At 33.9% G+C, this 21,099-nt stretch overlaps 1 protein-coding gene across 3 annotated transcripts in view; it reads left to right on the plus strand.

Annotated features, from left to right (window-relative positions):
• Positions 1-21,099, plus strand: part of LOC143914592 (echinoderm microtubule-associated protein-like 2) — a 70,239-nt gene that overhangs the window by 21,227 nt on the left and 27,913 nt on the right. For 2 of the 3 annotated variants that reach the window (XM_077434858.1, XM_077434859.1), the window contains exon 2: positions 7,057-7,298. The exons of the other annotated variant lie outside the window; for it this stretch is intronic. In XM_077434858.1, the coding sequence (XP_077290984.1) occupies positions 7,211-7,298 (88 nt within the window). In that variant the 5' untranslated portion in view covers positions 7,057-7,210. The remainder of the gene's footprint in view (positions 1-7,056; positions 7,299-21,099) is intronic. 3 annotated transcript variants of the gene reach the window in all.

Raw genomic sequence — 21,099 nt, forward strand, 5'->3', positions numbered from 1 at the left:
GACCAGATGTTGTGGGATCGCAATCGCGACTTCTCAAACATCGTCGGCTCTCTTTTCTATCGAAAATTTGATACGTCTTCGAAAATATTTTATTGCGCGAACTTTCGAAAGCCTCTCGACACGAACTGTGTCCGCTTTATGCTCGAATTCAAAAACTTATTTATTGAATTGTAAGAAAACGAACAGCTAATTTCTTGTATCAATCGCATTAAATTGATTAACGATCGCACTGTAATTTTAATGTACGACATTTCTATAGTGCATAATTCATACGATTGCATGGTATTTATGTTTATCTGCTATAGCACAGTGGTCGGAAACCTACGACTTTCATTTATATATAAATAAAAGTTTTAAAAAAGTACATATAATGACCAAACCGAGCAAAATGGCAAAGTATGAAAACGATCGGATAAGAGCCAAATTTTTTTTAACTTGTGATCGTAAGCGAAAGTAAGAAGAGGTTAGTAAAAAATGAAAACTATTCAATCTTTAAAATATATAAAATTCTACAAAAACATTACATAATGTAATAGTTATGAGTATATAACTTATTCTCTTCTGTGACAGGTCTCAATTTAGGTGAATGTGCTTTAATATACATATTCGAATTAATATACATATGCATACTGGCATTGCACTGACCGGCAACTGCACATAAACAGTACGAAAAGTATTTTTTTGGTACATTCATATGTTCCGTAATGTGTACGTAGCCGACAAAATCTAGTCATATTAATACAGCAGTACTTATCACCGTAACGTATCAAGCGAAACCGATTTTCTTTTGCCACTGTGGAAATATTCACGTACGATATGACGTCATAGTAACTAAAGTGCGCATGCGCATATGAATATTATTGGAAACGTCATATTGTGACAATATTGAGTCGACGATACAACGCAAGCAATTTTGCGCCGTATCGTCGCGCTCTATAATATATACGTAAACCGATTTTGCCTTGAACTCGGCCAAAACAAGTCTGAACGTGCCGAAACGTGCGCTGCTGCATAGTGTGAATAGAGGTAGTCTTTTCCGTGCCGTGCTGTTGCCTTGCAGTGCTGGGTAGTATGAAAAGACCTTAAATAAATGATAAAAAGCTTTCCAATACAATTTTATCTTCTGAAGGGGTCTACGTGACGTTCTGCGCGCGCACATTAATACGGGAGGAAAAACCTGTTCCTCTTGTTCCTGTTGTATCCTGCTCGCGCAAATTAAGTGAGTACATATGTACCGTTTACCGTGCACCCTTTTTTTTGATCTTTCGATTTTCGATCTTTGCCTTCTGATATTTGCGTTTTCTATAATTTAACATTCTGACTCGTCACGGAGACCGCTTCTGAAGATACCAAAAAATTTGGACAATACCATGAATATTTTTGTTGGTAGGCTGTACGATAAACTATTTTCAATTGGCTATATAGAATCCATTTAGTATTCAAAAAAATCAAAACTAGATTAAATCATTTCTGGTGTTTTAATACTGAAATCCGAGAATTTTTTACATTTCCATTAAAATGTAACTAATGTCCGATAAATTGAGAAGATTTTCCTTATATGTATCTTGATATCTTCGCTCGAAAAGAGTTTCCCATCCATGTTGTTCGTCACATACATATATTTTTATTACTTTGCTTTATTTATCGGAATGTCAAATGAGAGATCTTACAAATATTACATGTACATATGTAATGTTCGACTGTAAATATGTATGTATGTGCATTCATCTCACCAATACTTGCGCAAATCCACTTCTGTCAACAACAAAGAACATCGCGCTTCCTAGACCGGAATAAACACGAATAATTATACGTACCTAGTCTATGAATATACAGTAAAAATCATATGTTTTAAAATAGGTCGAAATAATTCAAAAAGTTATATACTTTTACATTGAAACTGTTCCGAAACAGTCTCGTTGGGTTTAGAGCGCAATTGAGTGAAGTTTATCACGCGACAATTAATTCGCACACATTTACATCAAAACAATCGCAAATATATTGCATAAGGAGATAATGGCGAATAAAAATATTTTAGCGGGGTTGCATTTTAGCGGTCGTGTTGCATACGTGCACGCCACTGCACCGCACCGCCTTATCTTCTACTTTGTGCTCACTTGTCGGCTGCAACTGGGTCAACTATGCCAAAAGTTAATGCTAAACAATCCCTACCGAATGTGCGATTATAGTCGCGTTCCCTTTTTCTCTTTTTCCAAGTATGTTCGCATACGGCAAAGGTGAGTAATGACAACATTTAAACGTGGTTAATTGAAAGCGTCACGCGCTCGTTACTCGTTCGTGTTTACCTGCACGAGATAAACTTTCATGGGTCTTAAAAACTTTAATGCCGTCTCGGAAGATGTAAATGAATCTTATACGTATTATTAATAGATACTGGTTCTGTTTAAGTGCTGTAATGTTTTATTTCAACTATTTATTATAGAATATATACACTGAATTTACTATTTTTATAGAATACATACACTGAATTTACTATTTATTATATGTACAATACATGAGTAAGGCTGAAATAAATTGGACTACGAATTGAACGATTCAGTGCCATTCGATTTATTTTTAAGATTATTATTTCTATTACATGTAAAAAAATTTCAGTCTGATTTAGTTAGCGGTTTGGAAGATAATTGAATTCAAAAACAAAAACAAAAAAAGGACACCTACATAAGGGGAGGTACCATTTCCGGTCAACTTAAAAATTTGAAAAAAAAATTAACGTCGTGTCGATAAGAATTTCAGTAACCGATACTAAGTTTCAGTTTGATAGGACTAACGGTGTTCAAAACATCCCCAAAATACACTGACGCACACACACACACATTTTTTCTAGATCATGAAAACGTGATCAGTGATCGATTCTGAGTTCGAATCAGTCAAAATCTCGAGTTCGAATTTTCGCATGATCACAAAACTTCATCTATTGTTAGTACGTACATAGATAAAGTAAAAATAACAGTTATTGTTCTCACACTCATTAAACTTTGTCAGTACTGATTGTAATGTTTATTTTATTTATGTACATGGACACACCTTGCATGATAACATACATATTTAGGCAATAACAAAATTTAACAAACGATGTGTTGTTCAAATTTAAATATGATTTCAACTAGAACCTTTTTAAAAAAACTCAATTATTATATTTTTCCAAAAAGCAATGAAATTGCTTTTTAAATCAAATTTGTCATTTATTCAATAAAGTATATGAATTATATTTCATATTTTCATGCCCATTTTCAATAGTGAATATAAGTTATATCATATAACTCAATTTCAAATTATCAGACTTAATAATGTTTGTATACAATACCAATAAATTACATCACAACTATTTGCTATCTAAATCAACACACTTCAAACACTGCAAAAATGTTGATCTGGCTATCTTATCATCAAGAAATGTGTAGAATTCCACTATCTGTAATATGTAGATACAAATTTTTACTATATACTTATGGTGTTTTTAAAATAGGACGATCTATATACATAGATACAATGTTTATGTTTGTTTATTATGTATATTGTGTCTTATTTTTTTTCAAATCGTACCTTCTGGTTGGATGTCATAAACTCTTAACAATAAATACGGCGATAAGCTTAGTTGACAACCCTAATTATGCATTCTGCTCGGAAACCGTATAAACAGATACAAGACATTAAACCTTCTGGTACGTTAAACCTTGGTATTAACAATTGACGGCAACTGTGTATATAATTATGCGATTTTATTTTATTTTAAAACTTATATAATACCTATGGTAACGTATGCCTTTCTAGATCTTAATCGATCAACCGGATGTGGTGGGTTTATTTCGTTCATTTTTCGTTGAAGTTTGAAATACATTTTTTGTTGTGATATGTAACACTTAATTAATTGCTATAAATGTAATATATTTAATAATGAATCGGATAACGTAAAATGATCACTATCTCTATCACGATATTATCTATATCGATTCCTTTTGTAAACCACATCAAAAGATGGCTATTGAATTACATCCGTCCAAATTGTAAACGAAGTGTTGAAGTCTCTTTTTTATTGTAACACTTTGTTCCGAGAGACAAATCTCGGATCTTTGTCCGTCAAAACGTGAACTTCAATTTTTTCATTGAAGTATTCAACGTCCATTGAATAATGCGCCTACATACCTATAAGAGATTCTATTACGAAATTGATTTAGATTACATGGTTTGTTATCACACGCCTTGGAATCTATGGGAAATTTCCTGCTGAGGAAATCGTATTAGAGGGTTGTTTTAATGGATTGCGTGCCAGCGGATCGTTGAAAGGGCCTTTGTCTATTTTTCAGCTGCTAATATGACCTAGAGGAGCGCCTACAAAGGTGAACTTGGCAATTAGCTGAACGTCGAATCTTCTATTCAATTCGACTTTACTTCACCTTCATGTCACGACGAATCGATATCGAAACACGATCGTTGGTGGAGCTATCTCATTGAGTTGTTTATTCATGTACACTTTCACTGCCCCTGAACTGACTTGTCCTAACCCAATAGTTGTATACCTACTTCAAATAACAGCAGTCAACTGTCAATGATTACATTTCGTATACACTAGGCATTATTTTTAAGAAAGAGAATGTGGAGCATGACAATTGATTGAAAGAATGGTCGTTGACAAGTCAACCAAAGATGTAAAGCAAATACTTCAATATTGTACATATGTACTATTTGGTTACAAAAACAGTCTGTATATGTACATATATTCCCAAATAGTATGTGAGAAATTCCTAGGCATTTTTTTTAAATGAAAATTTTAAATGCATACATGTGTATCAGATGATGTGTGGGGTGAGAGTTACTTTGTATACCGTAGCTAACATGTACATATGTTTACTTTATTTGGTCAGCTATGGGTTAGTTTTTTGACATTACATTTACACTAGGATATTCTTCTCAAAGACTTGACCCTTTACCTGAAAAAGATCTACAATTTTTTTATTTGGATATTTATACCTCATTTTAGTTTAGGTCATCAAGGATAGATAACTTTTTGTTCACTAACCATTTTGATAAATTGGTTATAACCCTGCGCCCTAAATTTAATTAATTTGACCATTTTTTATTGAAGCAATTCTTTGAAATAAGATACTCGAATGCAATCATTTCTTCGGTGGTTTATTGTTGCCTTTTTTAATAATTTATATTTTTCCGAAGGTGGCATTACGGGTTGCCACTGAGCGTCGTCTATGGTATTAAACTTGTACATCTAATATATAATTTCGAAAGAGACTTTGTAAATATGTTTGTTTGTTTCGTAGAATCCGTGACGTTCAATTTAATAAAAAAAAATATTCAAGTATAAAAAAATAAACAAATGAATATTCAAATAAATTTAAATAAAATAAAACTATTCAAATAAATTTAATCAAATGTTTTCTTTTAGATTAACTATGTTTAAGCGGTTTATATTACAATTACCAAACGAAGCCGGGTAAAACCACTAGTTGTATATAAATTTGAAATCGTATTCAAATAGTGGTGACATAGTGGGTAGGATGTTTTTGCCAAATTGGTGAGGAACCGTTTCAACAATGAAATCAGATCAATTGGCATTCTGATAAAAAACGATCGACTTGGAGTCGCAAATATGCAAGTCTGACCAGCAGTACTACAGAAATAAATTCTTTTCAATCCAGGTCAACCCAGGGCCTGAACCTGGAAACCTCTCAGTGGTTAGCATTAACATAACCACCGAGCTATACTGCTGGCTACGCTAAATAGAAAAGAGTTAAGGGAAGAAACTATTGACATTTTTCATCTTAACCCTTTGAATGCTGACCAACGCCGATCATCGTTTTACCAACAAGTCCACAGAACTGCAAAACGCCGATAGGCGTTGTATTTTGAGCGTGTACAAAGTAAACAAGAATACTACCCGCTTAAGCCTTGCCAGATAGCATTGAAAAAATGCATTGAACATGGGTCGTGTAATCCGTCTCAATGTTTATAAAGACTGGTTTACACCGGAATTTCTGAATTTATAACCATAACAGAATTTCCCGATGGAAATCCCTAACTGCTGAGTATTTTAGATTGTGGCTTGGCATTTAGATTGTGAGCATTACATATTTTAACAACAATGAAGAAGATGGAACTAGTTTTGGAAAAATACATTAAAAAATACATAGACTTCTTGTGTTTATTTTATATTGTTGCAAGATATATTAGAGAGTCTAAACACACCTTTACAAAACTCGAAATGTTCGACTGTAAATATGTATATCGAAGTCCTCGGCAGTAGTTATATATGGTTTAGCTAAATTTTTATACCTGCTTTATATTGGATTTCTAAATAATTCTAGTTAGAAATGTTGGCGAAATTTTCAGCGTGGCGGGCTTTCAACAGAAAAGACGTCAGCACCCAAAGGGTTAACAAGCAAATCAATTAAATTTTTTGTTTCATAAAAACGCAATATGAAACTATTGAATATGATTCATCTTATATCCACTGAATATGTATGTACAATGTACATGGCGGACAGAGGATATGCTTGTTAAGATGAAAAATTGAATACGGAAAAAAAGGTTCTGAAAAAATTCAACCTCGAATTTTTGCCCGATATGAATCAGGTATACCTGAACAAGTTTCGAAACGACGATGTATCTCTCCAAGTTACCACAACTTAATCATCGCACTGAAATACTCATACTTTTGGTATTTCTCGTTTTCCCGTAAACCTTGCCTCAAGTATGTACTTAGGCTCCACCAGTTTTCGGCATATGTTTATTAAGTTGTAATAAAAAGTGGCACTGTTTGACTTGTAGAGCATTGACCTTCGGGTCGTACAGTTACGTTATCCGAGTCTGTCCAACAATTACCGAACCCATTTCCAATAGCCCTGATGTGGCGTCTGGTTTCGCCGGCATTACTTTCCATCTTGAACGCACTTACCTCTGCGGTTGTATAACGAGCAGACGAAACCGTTTCACCTTCACTTCACTTCACTTCTTCGTCTGCGTTCCTATGCGACGACCGACGACTCGTTATTGAATCTTCTTTTTTCTCTTCACTTCCAGCGAGGACCAGTCTTCGCCGAGCCGCCGCCTAAGAAGCACCGAAAACCGACCGATATGAACCTCGCAGTGAAGTGGTGATGTAGTTCTGATACCGAAACAGTGCATATTTGTGTGATATTTTAGTGTTGACCGTGCGTGGAATGCACTTACGAAAATGATGAAGCTTAACGGGATATCGGAGAAAAGTGCAGGCAACAACCACACGGGCAGACTCCATGTCCACTACAAGTCCGACGATATGGGTGAGTTTCATTGTATTTGAACTAAATTTGATCCCAATTTAAAAATTGACACAACTGCCTCATAGGGCCAATTACTAAACCGATAAATCAAACGTTTTGATAGGTTTGATTCATACTTCATTTGAGAAACGAATGAAATTCGTACCGGTCGAGCAGACTTGTAAGGGTTGCGAAATGTCTTTGTTCTGTCACATTGTAATATCAATAGATGAATTTTTGTTTAAATTGCAAATAATGATTCTGAACCGTACTAGTAGGTAGTACCCACAACTTTTTCCAATAATTAGAAATTAAAAATATAATAGAGGAAGTCAACCATTTTCCCATTCAACTTTTAGTTGCATTTTTCATTGTTTCAATTTTGAACAGGTCATTCATTTTTAGAACATCACTCCAATTATTTTTCATCGCATCAAGATTAGGGTTATCAAATATTCGAATATTGAATATCGAATAGTAGCTTTAAATTATTTATATTAAGTTTTGGAAAGGTAAAGATGTTATTAAATTTTAAAAGAACCTTAATCTGAAACGTCGGATAGAATCAAATGGGCTGTAGATTGAAGATCAAAAAATAAGTTAGTTTAAAAAGTATTCGAATACACAGATTTGAGATCCATAATCACGATTCATTACTATCGATCAGCATATTGATTAGCAACACCTTCAATGGAGACGTTGCACTTATGTATGATACTTTTTATTTGTTTTGTAGCAAAATGTAAACTCTCGCAAGAACGAGAATAGAATTGATTCACGAACAGGTCCTATTATACAACGTTTTTCAATTCTTATTGTACTCTGTTCAATTCTTAGACCACCAGGATCAACTTTCTGTGTATTATTTTGCACTAAAATCTCACTTATGAATTTCTGGATAGTGACCTAGACATCGTGTGTCCTTGTACTTGTGTGTTTACCCTTACTTTGACCTTTAGTTTGAAGGTTACCTTTTTACCATCCTACTAAAAAAACGCACCCTACCTTTGAAGTCGAAATGTCACATACATATTATATCATTTTGCGTTTTAAATATCGTTTTCTCGGTTTACCCTTTTGGATAGTGCGCGTATAAATTGTAATGTAATAACCGTATATGGACGAAACGATGACCGACTATACATACATGTCTATTTTGTGATTAATGCATTTTTAACAAGCCACTCGTGTTCGGAAAAAAAGTTACAGCCTCGCTCCAAAAGTCTTATATCATTGCGTTTGTAATCTAAAATTCATTACAAGCTAAAATGCGTTGTGCGAAAATATCCCTTGTTGAAAATATGTACATGTACATACCTACGTAAACCTGATTGCAATTTATCGTATGGAAAATGTTTAAAATATTGCCTTGTACGACAATATTTCGATTTCAAGGTGTACTGGTATTCAAATGTCGGCGCTAGATTTTTTTCATATAATTGATTCGACCGATTAACTAATTGTAAATTTTAATCAACTATATAGATAGGATTATTTTCATTACATAATATATGTAATTATATGTTACAGTATAAGCGTTCACTCCAATTCATTCATGAACATGCTATTATAGTTTGTTCATACAGGAATTTTTGGTTTTAGTTTAAGTACTAACAGTCAAAAGCTATCTTCAAATAGACTCACCAGGTGTCGCATGAAACTGTTGGCTGTCAAAACGCTAAGTATTTAAAAGGGAATCCTATGGAAACCACATTACAACATTTCTATAATTCACTTTTTGCCGGAAAAAAATACGACACTCGATCATAATATGTCAATTCTTTCATTTTTATCATTAAATATATTTTATAATCACATTTTTGCTTTTTTAGAACACATAATGAACCAAGTCGATAATTTTCCTTGCATAAAATGTTATTAAAAAATATTAAGTTCATTTTTTTGGGTAAAAATATGTGGGGAGGGGGTGGATTTGGCCTCCTCGTGCCCCACCTGTTTTTTAAGTGCCGCCCCTGTGCACATATATGTATAGAGGATAGGACAAATTATTGAAAACATTATTTCGTTTGTAAATTTTTTATTTCGTGTACATTATAACAGGTCAGGTCGAATATGAACAAACTAATATGTTCATGAACAAACGAAATGTACTCTTGCACTGTAATTTATATGTACGTACATAATTACATATACTATGTACATGGATGGCTTTTCAAATCTAAAGAAAAATTGACTGCCTTTTGATTATGATGGTTCGGATCCCCGAAACGAATCTGAATCAAGATTATAACTCGAAGCAGTGACGGAGCGATCGTTCAAGTTGAACATTTCCAAGTGTCAAGTTTGTCAGAGATTATCCACAGTTAGAATTTGCGATGGCTCCCATTTTTCAGGACTTTGAGATTCGTATCGTTGGATGACAACTTGCTTTTGCGTAACTTGTTTTATAATACAGACGATAATCGTGCGACAAATAATAACCGCGGAAATCACCATACTATTGCGAAATTATTTTCACTAGCATTTTTTTCTGGCAATTATGCCATTTCCGCAACCGCATCACATACGCTGTTTATAAATTGGTTATACGCTCTTGTATTTCCGATGGTTATAAACTTGACATTTTTATTCGTTTTTCGCTCATTATTTCCATGTGCAAAAATTATTCTGAAATTGAATTCATGCAACAGTTATCCGAAATGAAATAAAAAAAAGCCGTTTTCACTTTCCGTTATGGGTCTTTTATGCTATTTATTTTGGATTGATACTATCAACGAGCTTATCTGTTACACTTACTGCATTTGATGTATGTAATGTTATAACTAAAGATTTATTGCAGCCATACCATGAATGTTTATCAAGTCAATTAACTAATTTAAATTCATACTTGTCACATTAGAATAAGATTGCTTTGCTAGTTTAATTACCATAATAAACTGTGACTATCAATTACAGAGATGTAGATTTTCATAGTTAGCTTATTAATTTTATCAACAGGTCCTATATTATATTTTCGATTCAATATACAGATGAAAACCAGCATAGTTATTTTAGTGTTAACATCTCAATAGAATCTACATATTTATAGTAAATATATTGTCTAAATTCTAAACCTATACTCGTTAGCCCTGAAAGTAAAATATTAGTGGAAAACTTTGAATATTTAAAACGCCATTAAGTACAGAATAAACTGTCCTTTATCTTGTTTACCCCCAAACTTGTATAATATATGAATATGTATATGTATTTTTATTGATCGATTAGTAAACACCAATTTTCGCTCTACTGAACATTTTTCTGAAATGAAAATATTTCATCATAGATTTTTTTCAATTGTATATTCACAAACAAAATATCTTATCTTTAGAAAAGGTTTTTCTCGATTTTAATTGCCGGAAGTCTCCGTCGAAGCTGAAAAACCTTTATTCACACATTTGTTTATCGTTCAATATTTACAAATCAATTTATTGTCAGCTAAACAACGGTGACCCACTTACAGAGCCACAATCCATCGATGGAGAACATTGGACCATTCAATAAGAAATATAAGACAGCCAAAGAGTTTGCCTTGAATTTACAATAGTATAGGGTACTGAAACGCCTCAAGGCAACTTACAGGTATCACTGTAATAAAAAGAAATACACCTTATATGTTTATAAATATGCATCTTCTATTTGTCAGAAATCTTAGCTAGCCAATAGGAACTGTAAAAATTTTCGGTTTGACATAATGAGTTTTCTAGAACAAAATTTCGTGATGGTTATTAGATTACATTGCATTTTTATTTTTACCAACTGCCCGAATCCACTAAATGAATAAACGAATGCTCGGCATAAAGAGTAGATATAGGAAACGGAATACGTGGGTGAGAATTATGACAAGGGTAGTGGATGTAGTGGAGAGAGTGAAGAGATTGAAATGGCAATGGGTAGGTCAAATGGATAAAATACACGCTAGAATGTAATAGGGTGAAAGGAATTGGGAAAATGTGTGGAGAGTTGGGCGAGAGCAGCGCAAAACAGAGGAAGAATAGAATCGCGTTGGAGAGACCTTCATCCAGCAGTGGATTGGCTGTAAATGATGAAGATGATGAAATATGTAGTACATTAATAAGATCAGTGGCATATTTGCCAATATATCTGGCTGGATCATTTTATGTATAGAAGTCACGAAGAAACGTATAGATACATATTATATTTCATTTCAGTAGTATTTGTAATAGACAAACTCTAAATTCGATTCCGATTGGTCGACAATCTTTCTTATGAAGAATAAAATACATAAGTTATTTATTTAATTTATTATTATTTTAAAATAATAACAACAATAAAATGACCAGTGTGACCTGACAGGTTGGCCCAAAGCGTCACACCGGTCTTACAAAAAAAAAAAAGAAAAATAGAAAGAAAATAACAAAGAAAAAGCAATAAAAATTCCAATCATTCATCTCATTCAAATAGTCTCGTATTGAATATCAAGAAACTAACCAGCTCATCAGCATGACAGTTGAACAGGTCAAAATGCTCATCAATCACATTAAGGAACTGGATAGCTTCCACCAGTGTCGAGTTCTTGAAAGTAGACGTTCTTGCAAAGATAGGTTGAAAGAGTCGTCGATTACGCAGCGCTCTACCGGTCTCAGGAGCCCAAAACTTAAGCTCCGATAAAATCGAAGGATTGTCAACAACTCCATTTAAAACTCCAAAGAAGTATTTGGAAATGGCAACAATCCTTCTAGAAGCCAGAGAATTAAAGCCCAAGGTACCTTGCAGTAGAACATCTTAATTAGCTAATATAGCTAATATAGCTTGATTGTTCTGATTTACTGAATAAGGTTAATTTTAGAATCCCAGTTCGGTACTCTAGACGCGTCGCACTCTTTTCACTTGATCCTTTCAATACTAATTCCCAAAAATATTTTTATCTGCAGCGCGTTTATCGTATGTTTAACGGAGAGCTGAATGAGGTTGATCTATTTGGTATTTCCCTACATCAATTCAGGTCTAACATCAAGAGAATCTTGACCGATTGATTAATTTCTTCTCCTATTCTATTTTTCCAATATTTCCAATATTTTTATACTTTAGTTTAGTTATGTAATGTGCTATTTAATCATATTATAGCTTTCATTATTTTCCTTTTCATTTGTTTATTTTGTATTTACCTTTTTCATTTGTTTTATATTTGTAAATTTCAATTTCTTCTTATATTCTATTTTATAACCTTTTCCAAATATTTTAATACTTTAGTTTCATTATGCAATGTTCTACATATTTTGTCATGCCTTTATTCTTTACTTTTTAATTTGTTTTCCTTATATTTATCTTTTTCATTTTTGTAAAAATCTATTATTGGACTCGGATGTTACATATATTATTTATTTACTATTTGTTTTTTTTTATACATACATATCTATGTACATACATCCTGTCTGTTGATTTTTCAATTAATAAAAAAAAAAAAAAAAAAAAATAATAGGAATCGAGTATTTTTCTTCCAGTATGAGCTATAGGTATAATTGGGTTACTTCATTATGATAAATGATAACGTTAATTAAAAACTCAATAGACAATGCTTGATAAAAATTACGAACGATTGTTTGTGTGTATCGCAGTCCGGAGAATACTTAAATCTCACGACACAATACTGAAGTTTTTCTTAAATTTTCCTAGAAGGAAAAAGAAACGCGGCAAAAACTGTTCAATGTCGATCCGTTTACACTGGTTCCGTAACATTGAAATTTCTCATAGCCAAACGAATGAAAATGGCAATCTTATCGATTGATTCGTCATTTTTTTCCATTTTTATGGCTCATTTTTTACCACTTGTTCGTAGTATTATTATACAATATACACAGGTACGGGCAGTTGGTTAGAAGCATTTCGTTTGCCACCACAACGTAGTATTTTCTTTTGACAATTTTCTTCGGCGATTGGCGTCACAGCGTTCCCGTCACGGTGTATGTGCTACGGGTTCGGTCGGCAACCGCGATTACGCGATGACTTTTTACGCACTGATTGTTCGCGGTCATCTCCTCTCATTGTCTGCGATGATCCACCATTTCGCCGGCTCCATTTTCGTATCCTAATGTCGTCACTCGGACGAATCGATCGGGCGAACAATCGCTTTCGGGACACTTCGCAATACGTCTTCGTCTATCGGATTTCCTTTTTGTGCAATCCAACATGGCGTCAATTTCATTTAATTGACACTTGAAATGTTACATTTCAACTAGAGTAGCGTTTACTTTTATTACGAGCTGTGGTGCGCATACAAATTGCCCAAAGCGCTTGAATCGAAGACCCTCGAATTTCACTTGCATAATACATACGTACATATATTGTACATATTTGTAAGGAAGTCTTTCGATGTGTTTCATTTCAGTAATGTTTATACAATACTTTCTTAACACTTGCCTCACTGTGTTAAAAAAAATCCGCCAAGCATAAAAATAGTTTTTCAAGTTAAAAATAAAAATAAAAATAGTTTTTCAAGTTATAATAATGCAAAATCTGCGAGATTAGTTATTGTTATAGCTATAATAAAAATCATTTCATCAAATGAAAATAATAACGGCTAAAGCAGAGCCGTCATTATAAGGTGGATATCATTCTCATACGTTCCCAATTCCCGCTCTCTTTTGCATCTGTGTAAATGAGTTTCGGCACTTCCTGCAAAAAAAAATTCTTTTGATATTGTAACGTATACTAAACAGATCCGCCGAGTAATTGCGATCGGATTAGGCCGGGTAGCGTCCTGAGAGACCGTGTGACCGGGGTAAGTGGTTTTAAGGATTAGCGACAAGCTAAGAGCATGAAAGCTAAACAATGATTGCACTTCTCATACCGTGGGAATACATATCCGAATACGTGACTATACAGTAGGTAAACAGATTAGACGTCCTGGGAGATCTACCCCTTATAAGGCGGTACGTAGGCGATATCAGGTCATTCTGGACTGAGCACTGACAGTGCGTATATCTCCTTAATCATCAATAAATGCTGTAATACGACTGTTGGCCTTTTACTTGGATCCTCCACCCACCCCTACGCAACAATATTGATCGATGTTTTTACTTCATAATGACATATGTGTGTATTTCGAATCATAGAGGTTTTGATGAAGAATGCATACAATATAAGTCTTGGTCACTCGCTATCCATCACAGTGCGGCAAGTGTTAGGGCGAAAACACACTGAGTGGTACGTTTTTTTTTTTTTGAAAATTTTCACAAGAGAAAAAACGCAGCACTCCTAGTCCATATACAAGGTACACAATCCCAAAAATCACCCCGTGGATTGCTTTCGGTGATATTTTTTCCTTGTATTTATCCTTGCTTGACAGTGATCGGTAACGGTGAGTCCAATATTTCTAGAAATGTACAAGAAACATATGCACTCTGCACGTGTAACTAACTACACCCGAATACGGTTTGGGGAGCACCTACTGTCACAGCGTGGAGCCATGGACGTGACGTTCCGTACTATTCAGTGTGTTTTCGCCTTCAATGTCTTTAATAATCTCTTACTTTTCGTTACGCTCCCATTTATTATAGGTACTAGTGTTTCACATTAAAATCTATTTAGTATTTTAATAATTATTTATATTTATGACAAATAATAGACATGTCCGGTAGTAAAGAAAAATAAATACCTATGAAATTAGGATGGAGTACATTTGGACGAATTTGTCGTTTTTAAATCAAAAATGCTACTTTGTCTGAAGAAAAAGATCTTCCATCAACGTGTTTTTCCAGTGAAGATGAATGGATATGAAACTTAGACATTGACTGCCAAGATGCTACGCAAAGTCCAATCCACTCAAAGAAGTATATAACGCTGTATGCTTGGCTTAACGAGGAAAGATAGGAAGCGGAATACCTGGATGAGAAGTATCACAAGGGTAGTGGATAGAGTGAAAAGATTGAAATGGCAATGACCGGGTCACGTAGCTAGTAAAATAGACGAAAGGTGGACAAAATAAGTGCTAGGATGGTACCCGAGAGAATGTAAAAGGGTGAAAGAATGGCTGTAAGGAAGATGGGTTGGTAAAATTAGGAAAATGTGTGAGAGCAAAACAGAGGCTAGTGAAAGCGTGTTGAAGAGGACTTCATACAGCAGTGGATGGTGAATGGCTGTAAAATATGATGATGATGATAAAATCAGAAACTTTTCTCTATTTCAAATCTCATGATAGTCCTCCTGCCTATTCTGTAGTTTGTGCCGCTTATATTTTGTTTCTGTGCCGTATTCCTTTCAATAAATTCATGATGTCACCTTAGTTTGCCAATTTGTTGAATAAATATGTAGTTTTCTACTGAATGTTATATAACGCAAAAAAAATCTGCTGTAAACGAAATACCGGTTTTACAAATATTTTACCTCATCTCGTTATTATTAATTAACATGCAACACTCATATTTAAACTTGTTGAATACAGTGTTGATTTTTCGACATAAAAACATCAAATTAATTAGTCTACATTCAAAATTCAATTCAGTGTGCGTGTATTAAATAATAAAAATTACATTTATTCGATTCTATCTTTGATTTTTACGAGTCGAACAAGCGTGAAAAAAAAATTTTGCAAACTATTATTTAACAATTTGCATAAATAGACATCATTACATCAGTTTGAAACAAACCAAACTGCATAACCAATCCAATTAAAAAAAAATTCCATAACCACTACATAGGATTCCTCTAGTGTGACGTTTTTACATATTATTTAATTTTCGACTTGTTTACGTTAAACACCTACATATGTACATATTTAATTCAATTTTAAAATTCACAAATACCTCAAACGAGATTTTCCAGTTTTTCCACATACGCTATGTAAACAGTGAATTTAAATTCACATAAAAGTCAATCAATATGATTGGATCGTATTTTATAATATAAAAAATTATTATTTATATATTATACCCATTTAGTATTGTGGCACCACCTGACAGTCAATCGCTTCCTGTCCTGTCTTAAAATCATTCCCTTCTTCTGTACATGACATGCGTTAAGGTTCGTTTATACAAGTACAGTCAAGCACGTAAACAGCAGTACGAAAATATTTTTTAATAAATTCTATTTGGACACATTCATTCAACCAGCGGCGTGGACTAGTGGTTAGCATATTATGCTTTCGAGCAGATTGGTCACGGGCTCAAGTCCCACTAGAGTCTCGCTGCTGGCCAGATTTTCATTAAAACGATTCCTGTAAAATTGGCATCTCCTTTCTTATCTCTCTTGCTAATCTCAATCTATTCAGCGTCTTGAGGTTCGCCAATTTGATAATAAAATACTGCAAAAAATTCTACATATGCTACTGTGGATGTTTTTATGAATTTGCATTGTATAAAATGTTAATGTACGTATATCGATCGTATTGTATCTGTTTAAGTGCACTCGTCGCTTTGGAACGAGTGTTCATGTTATATAAAATAAAATAAAAATGTGTTCCATAATATGTACGTGACCTATAAAAACAGCAGTAACCGACATGATGTATTCATATTATACAACAGTACATGTCATCGAAACGTATCAAGCAAAATCAGTTTTCTTTGGCCACTGTGGAAGTATTCACAACGCGATGTTATAGCGGCGAGTGCACCCGTTTGTCGTATAAAAGCTGTCATGGGCATATGAATATTTCCGGAAATGTCATATTATGACAGTATTTACTCAGCGATTCGACGCAAGTAGTATAAAACTTAATTTTTAATTTTTATTTCCGAGTATAACAAATTCAAATTTAAACCTTAACAATAAATTTTGTAATGTTATAATTAGTCACCGGAGCCTGAGGGGGCCGTGTATTGTTCAAAGGTTGTAAATGCATTGTTAAAGGTTTGCCGAACAATGGATAGCACTGTGACCATCCTACCTCTAGTTATAATATGAAATTGACTAATAAAGGTTCGTTTATACAAGTACAGCTCAAGCCGGAAACTGCGCGTAAGCAGCAAGAGAAATATTTGTTAGTACATTTTATATGGACACATTTATACATATCTTCCGTAATGTGTATGTGGCGCGCCGAAACAGCAGTAACCAACACAATCTATCCATATTATCCATATAGCCAGCAGCACAGCTCGGTCGTTAAGCTTCTGCCTAACACCGCGAAGCGCCGGGTTCGATCCCATGAGCTGACCTCGATTGAAAAGAATTTGTCTGAGTATATCTGCAGTGCTGCTGGTCAAACCTGGATATTTATGACTCCAAGTCGATCGTTTTCTATCAGAGTTTGCCAATTTCTCCAGACAATGCACAATTCATAGATGTCTCGTTAATTTGCGAGTTTTTCAGTGGCTCGTAATTCAGCGACTTGTATAATTAAAATGCTGCATTGTTTGTAATTGGCCAGGAAGGCGCATTGGGGTTTACCTGTAAGGCCTTACTGGTATAAAATAAAATATTATACAGAAGTACATGCATATCAACGTATCAAGCAGAACCGAAATATTCACACTCGATGTGACGTCACATGTAGTGGCGAAAGAAATACATACATATTGCACCGTATCGTCTCGTTCTTTTATGTTGTATATGTAAGCCGATTTTGCCTTGCACTCGTCCAAAACAAGTATGAACGTGCTGAAAACGGCCGGTGCTGTATAGTATGAATATAAGTAGACTTTTCTGTGCAGCGCTGTGCCAAGCTTCTGCCTTGCAGTGCCGAATGGTATAAACGGACCTTTTACCACAATTATTTTATCTGTACAATATCTTTATCTGAACACTTCCAGGTGTTGTATTATTCGTTAGTCACATCCATATTCCATACCCTCTTATCCGACCCTGTTTGGATGTGCAAGTTTCCGGAACGGAATTTCCCGTATATATGTATATATATATATGCGTTTGGCGTTACGTAACGCCACACGCACGTCACTCTCCTATGCCAGTTTTCATTTTCACTGCAACCCGGCCGTGAAATGAATAGCAATTAAACAAAGCATTGGAAATAGTCAAAATTGACGTGACGGAGTCAGCTGATGATTTTTTCGCATGAAGGCAAAGGTGATTCAATGACAAAATATGTATATTTTAGAAGTTGTTTTTATACGAGTTCGTATAACATTATAAGCGGTCAGATTTTTGCCGCCTATTTATTTTAATTAAATAACATTCTGACTTGGTTGAGATTACACATTGAAAATTGCACCTCATTATAATTTTAAATAAGCCGTGAATTAAAAAAAAATCTGTAACCATGTGCATAATTCTCCACGCCACGCTATGTCTACTTACTCATAGTTGTTTTTAAATACGCACACATTCAATTTATAAAGTTGTCTGATTTATTGTGATATGCGATTGCGTTATTCGAATTTTGCAATATGCAAATTATCTGACATATGCAAAATGTTTAAATTATTACCATATGTGAATATATGTACATACATACTCAAAATTTACAAAAAAAAGTTTGATAAATCAGTAGACGATTTTTATACGGGTATATATGTACTTGTTACACGTGTATTATAATTAAATTTAAAACAGATAAGAAATGGATTTACATATTATTTTTATAATACGGTCAACGGTCACTTGTTTTAGATAAAGCCGCACTTATTCGATTATGTGTATTTACATTAATTTATTTATATTAGGTACATTTATTATTAAAAAAAAAAAGTAAAAAACCACACCCAAAGCTATTGTGGATAGCAGTTTCACGAGCACAGCCCTTGTAGTTAATTGGCATCGCCTTCTCATTCCATCCCCGCGATTTGCCCGGTCGTTCACATACAAATGAGCATGTTTATGTGTCGTCGTAAATGGTCAAGGTGTGATCTCTAACAATCTTACGTATTCTCGGTATATCAATGATTTTTTTTACAATCTTCATTCCATCCCCGCGACTCGCCCGGCCTTCCAGGTACAAACGAGGATGTGTGTGTGTGTGTGTGTGTGCTCTTGTCGTTCCATCCAATACCTTATCTCTGGTATTCTTATTTATTTTATATATATATGTATATATGTATTTCGTAATTGGCCTTCCTGGCCAATTACAATCATCGATAAATAATTTATACAGCGCATCATAGAGACATCTATAGACAAATTTAACAAATATTTTATAGCATTTTATATATCTGCAAATTCGAGATGCAGTAAGCTCGGATTTTTAAGAGAGATAGAATAGGTTGACAATTTTTTGGAACTGTTTCAATGAAATCAGATAAATTGGCAAACCCTTTTAGGAAACGATTGGCCTGGAGTCACATATCCAAGGTGTGGCCAGCAGCACCGGGCCAGGAATGAACCCGTGACCACAGTTAAAAGCATTGCACGCTAACCACTGAGCTATGAAGTTCTCTTATTTTTTGAAATTCTTATATAATATTTTGACCATGCAAAAAACATACATACATATTATACATCCCTTCCGTTTTTATATATATTATTATACTAGTTGTTTTACCCGGCTTCGCTCAGTATTTGTAATATAAACAGCTTAAACATGGCGAATCTAATAGTAAATATTCATTTGTTTTTTTTATTAAATTTATTTGAATCGAAAAAAATATAATATTCAACCAATTGAATTGTCGTCATAGAAACTTTGTTTTGTTTACGAAGTTCCCAACCAAAGATACTTACATACATACATACATACAAAGTCTCTTTCGAAATTATATATTAGATTATTAATGTATATATACATATGTACCTATGGATACTTACCAAATGCTAAAAACAGTCATTCTGAAGAAAAATATTATTAATTATAGGATCATTATCCATTTGTTTAGAATCATAAGAGTTCACTCAATATATTTTAACATGTTTTCAAATCGTTTTATGAGCCAATGTATCCGTGTTTGTATGTAGTCGGTCAGTATTCAATGGCAGGATCGGTTTCCGACTACACATTGTTTTATGACTCATTGGCCAATGTAATCGATCGATTGAGTTTATTTCGATCCCGACTCGCTCGTAGAGCACATAAATTTAAATTTGCAAGCATATAATTTCCTGTGTGAAATTTTGGCGCAGCCTTAACCACCGGATAATAAGCGCAACGCCGGAAATGAATCCGTAATCATATGCTTCGTGAAAATTTATGACGTCACAATGCGCACAACACATCGCAATATCTAAAATAAATTGTGTTCCGTTGTGTGTTCAAAAAATTATCTATCATATACATACATACGTATGATGAAATGCATCTTATGCAATTTAAAGCATTCGGTAGCTAATGTGCATTTGTTCGCAACTCCTATTGTATTGTGTTTCAGTTTTAAACTTGATGTTTTTCATAATGAACGGTACGGTACTTTTTGCGGATGTCTCGCTTTTATTGTAAATAATGCGCAAGGAATTGAAGAAGTGACAATAAGATGAATCTCAATTCAAATCTATAAATATGAATTTTAATTTAATTAAATGGTATACAAAAAATATGTATCCAAAAACCATGGAGAATAATCTTTCACTGTGAGTATACACACTTACGTCTATATATGTGTGTAAATATTTAGTATAATAACTCTACGTATACAGCTACATATATATGTATGTACATATGCATACATTCCAATGCACTCAAAAAATGGAACGCTGTATGCCTGGCATAACTAGGAGAGATATAAAACGGAATACGTGGATGAAAAGTATGATAAAAGTAGTTGATGTAATGGTCAGAAGAACGGAAGAAAGAAGTGCTCGAATGGTAGCCGAGATAATTAAAAGGGTGCAAAGAAGGTCACAGGGAAGTTACGTGGATGAAATAAGAAAAATGTATAGGATAAGATGGATGAGAGTTGCCAAAAAAAAAAATTCGAAAGAGTCGAATAGAAGCGTGTTGGGAAGAATCCAGCAGTGGATGGGGAATGGTTATAAATTA

Source organism: Arctopsyche grandis, chromosome 7 (assembly GCF_051622035.1).
Source record: "Arctopsyche grandis isolate Sample6627 chromosome 7, ASM5162203v2, whole genome shotgun sequence".
NCBI lineage: Eukaryota > Metazoa > Arthropoda > Insecta > Trichoptera > Hydropsychidae > Arctopsyche > Arctopsyche grandis.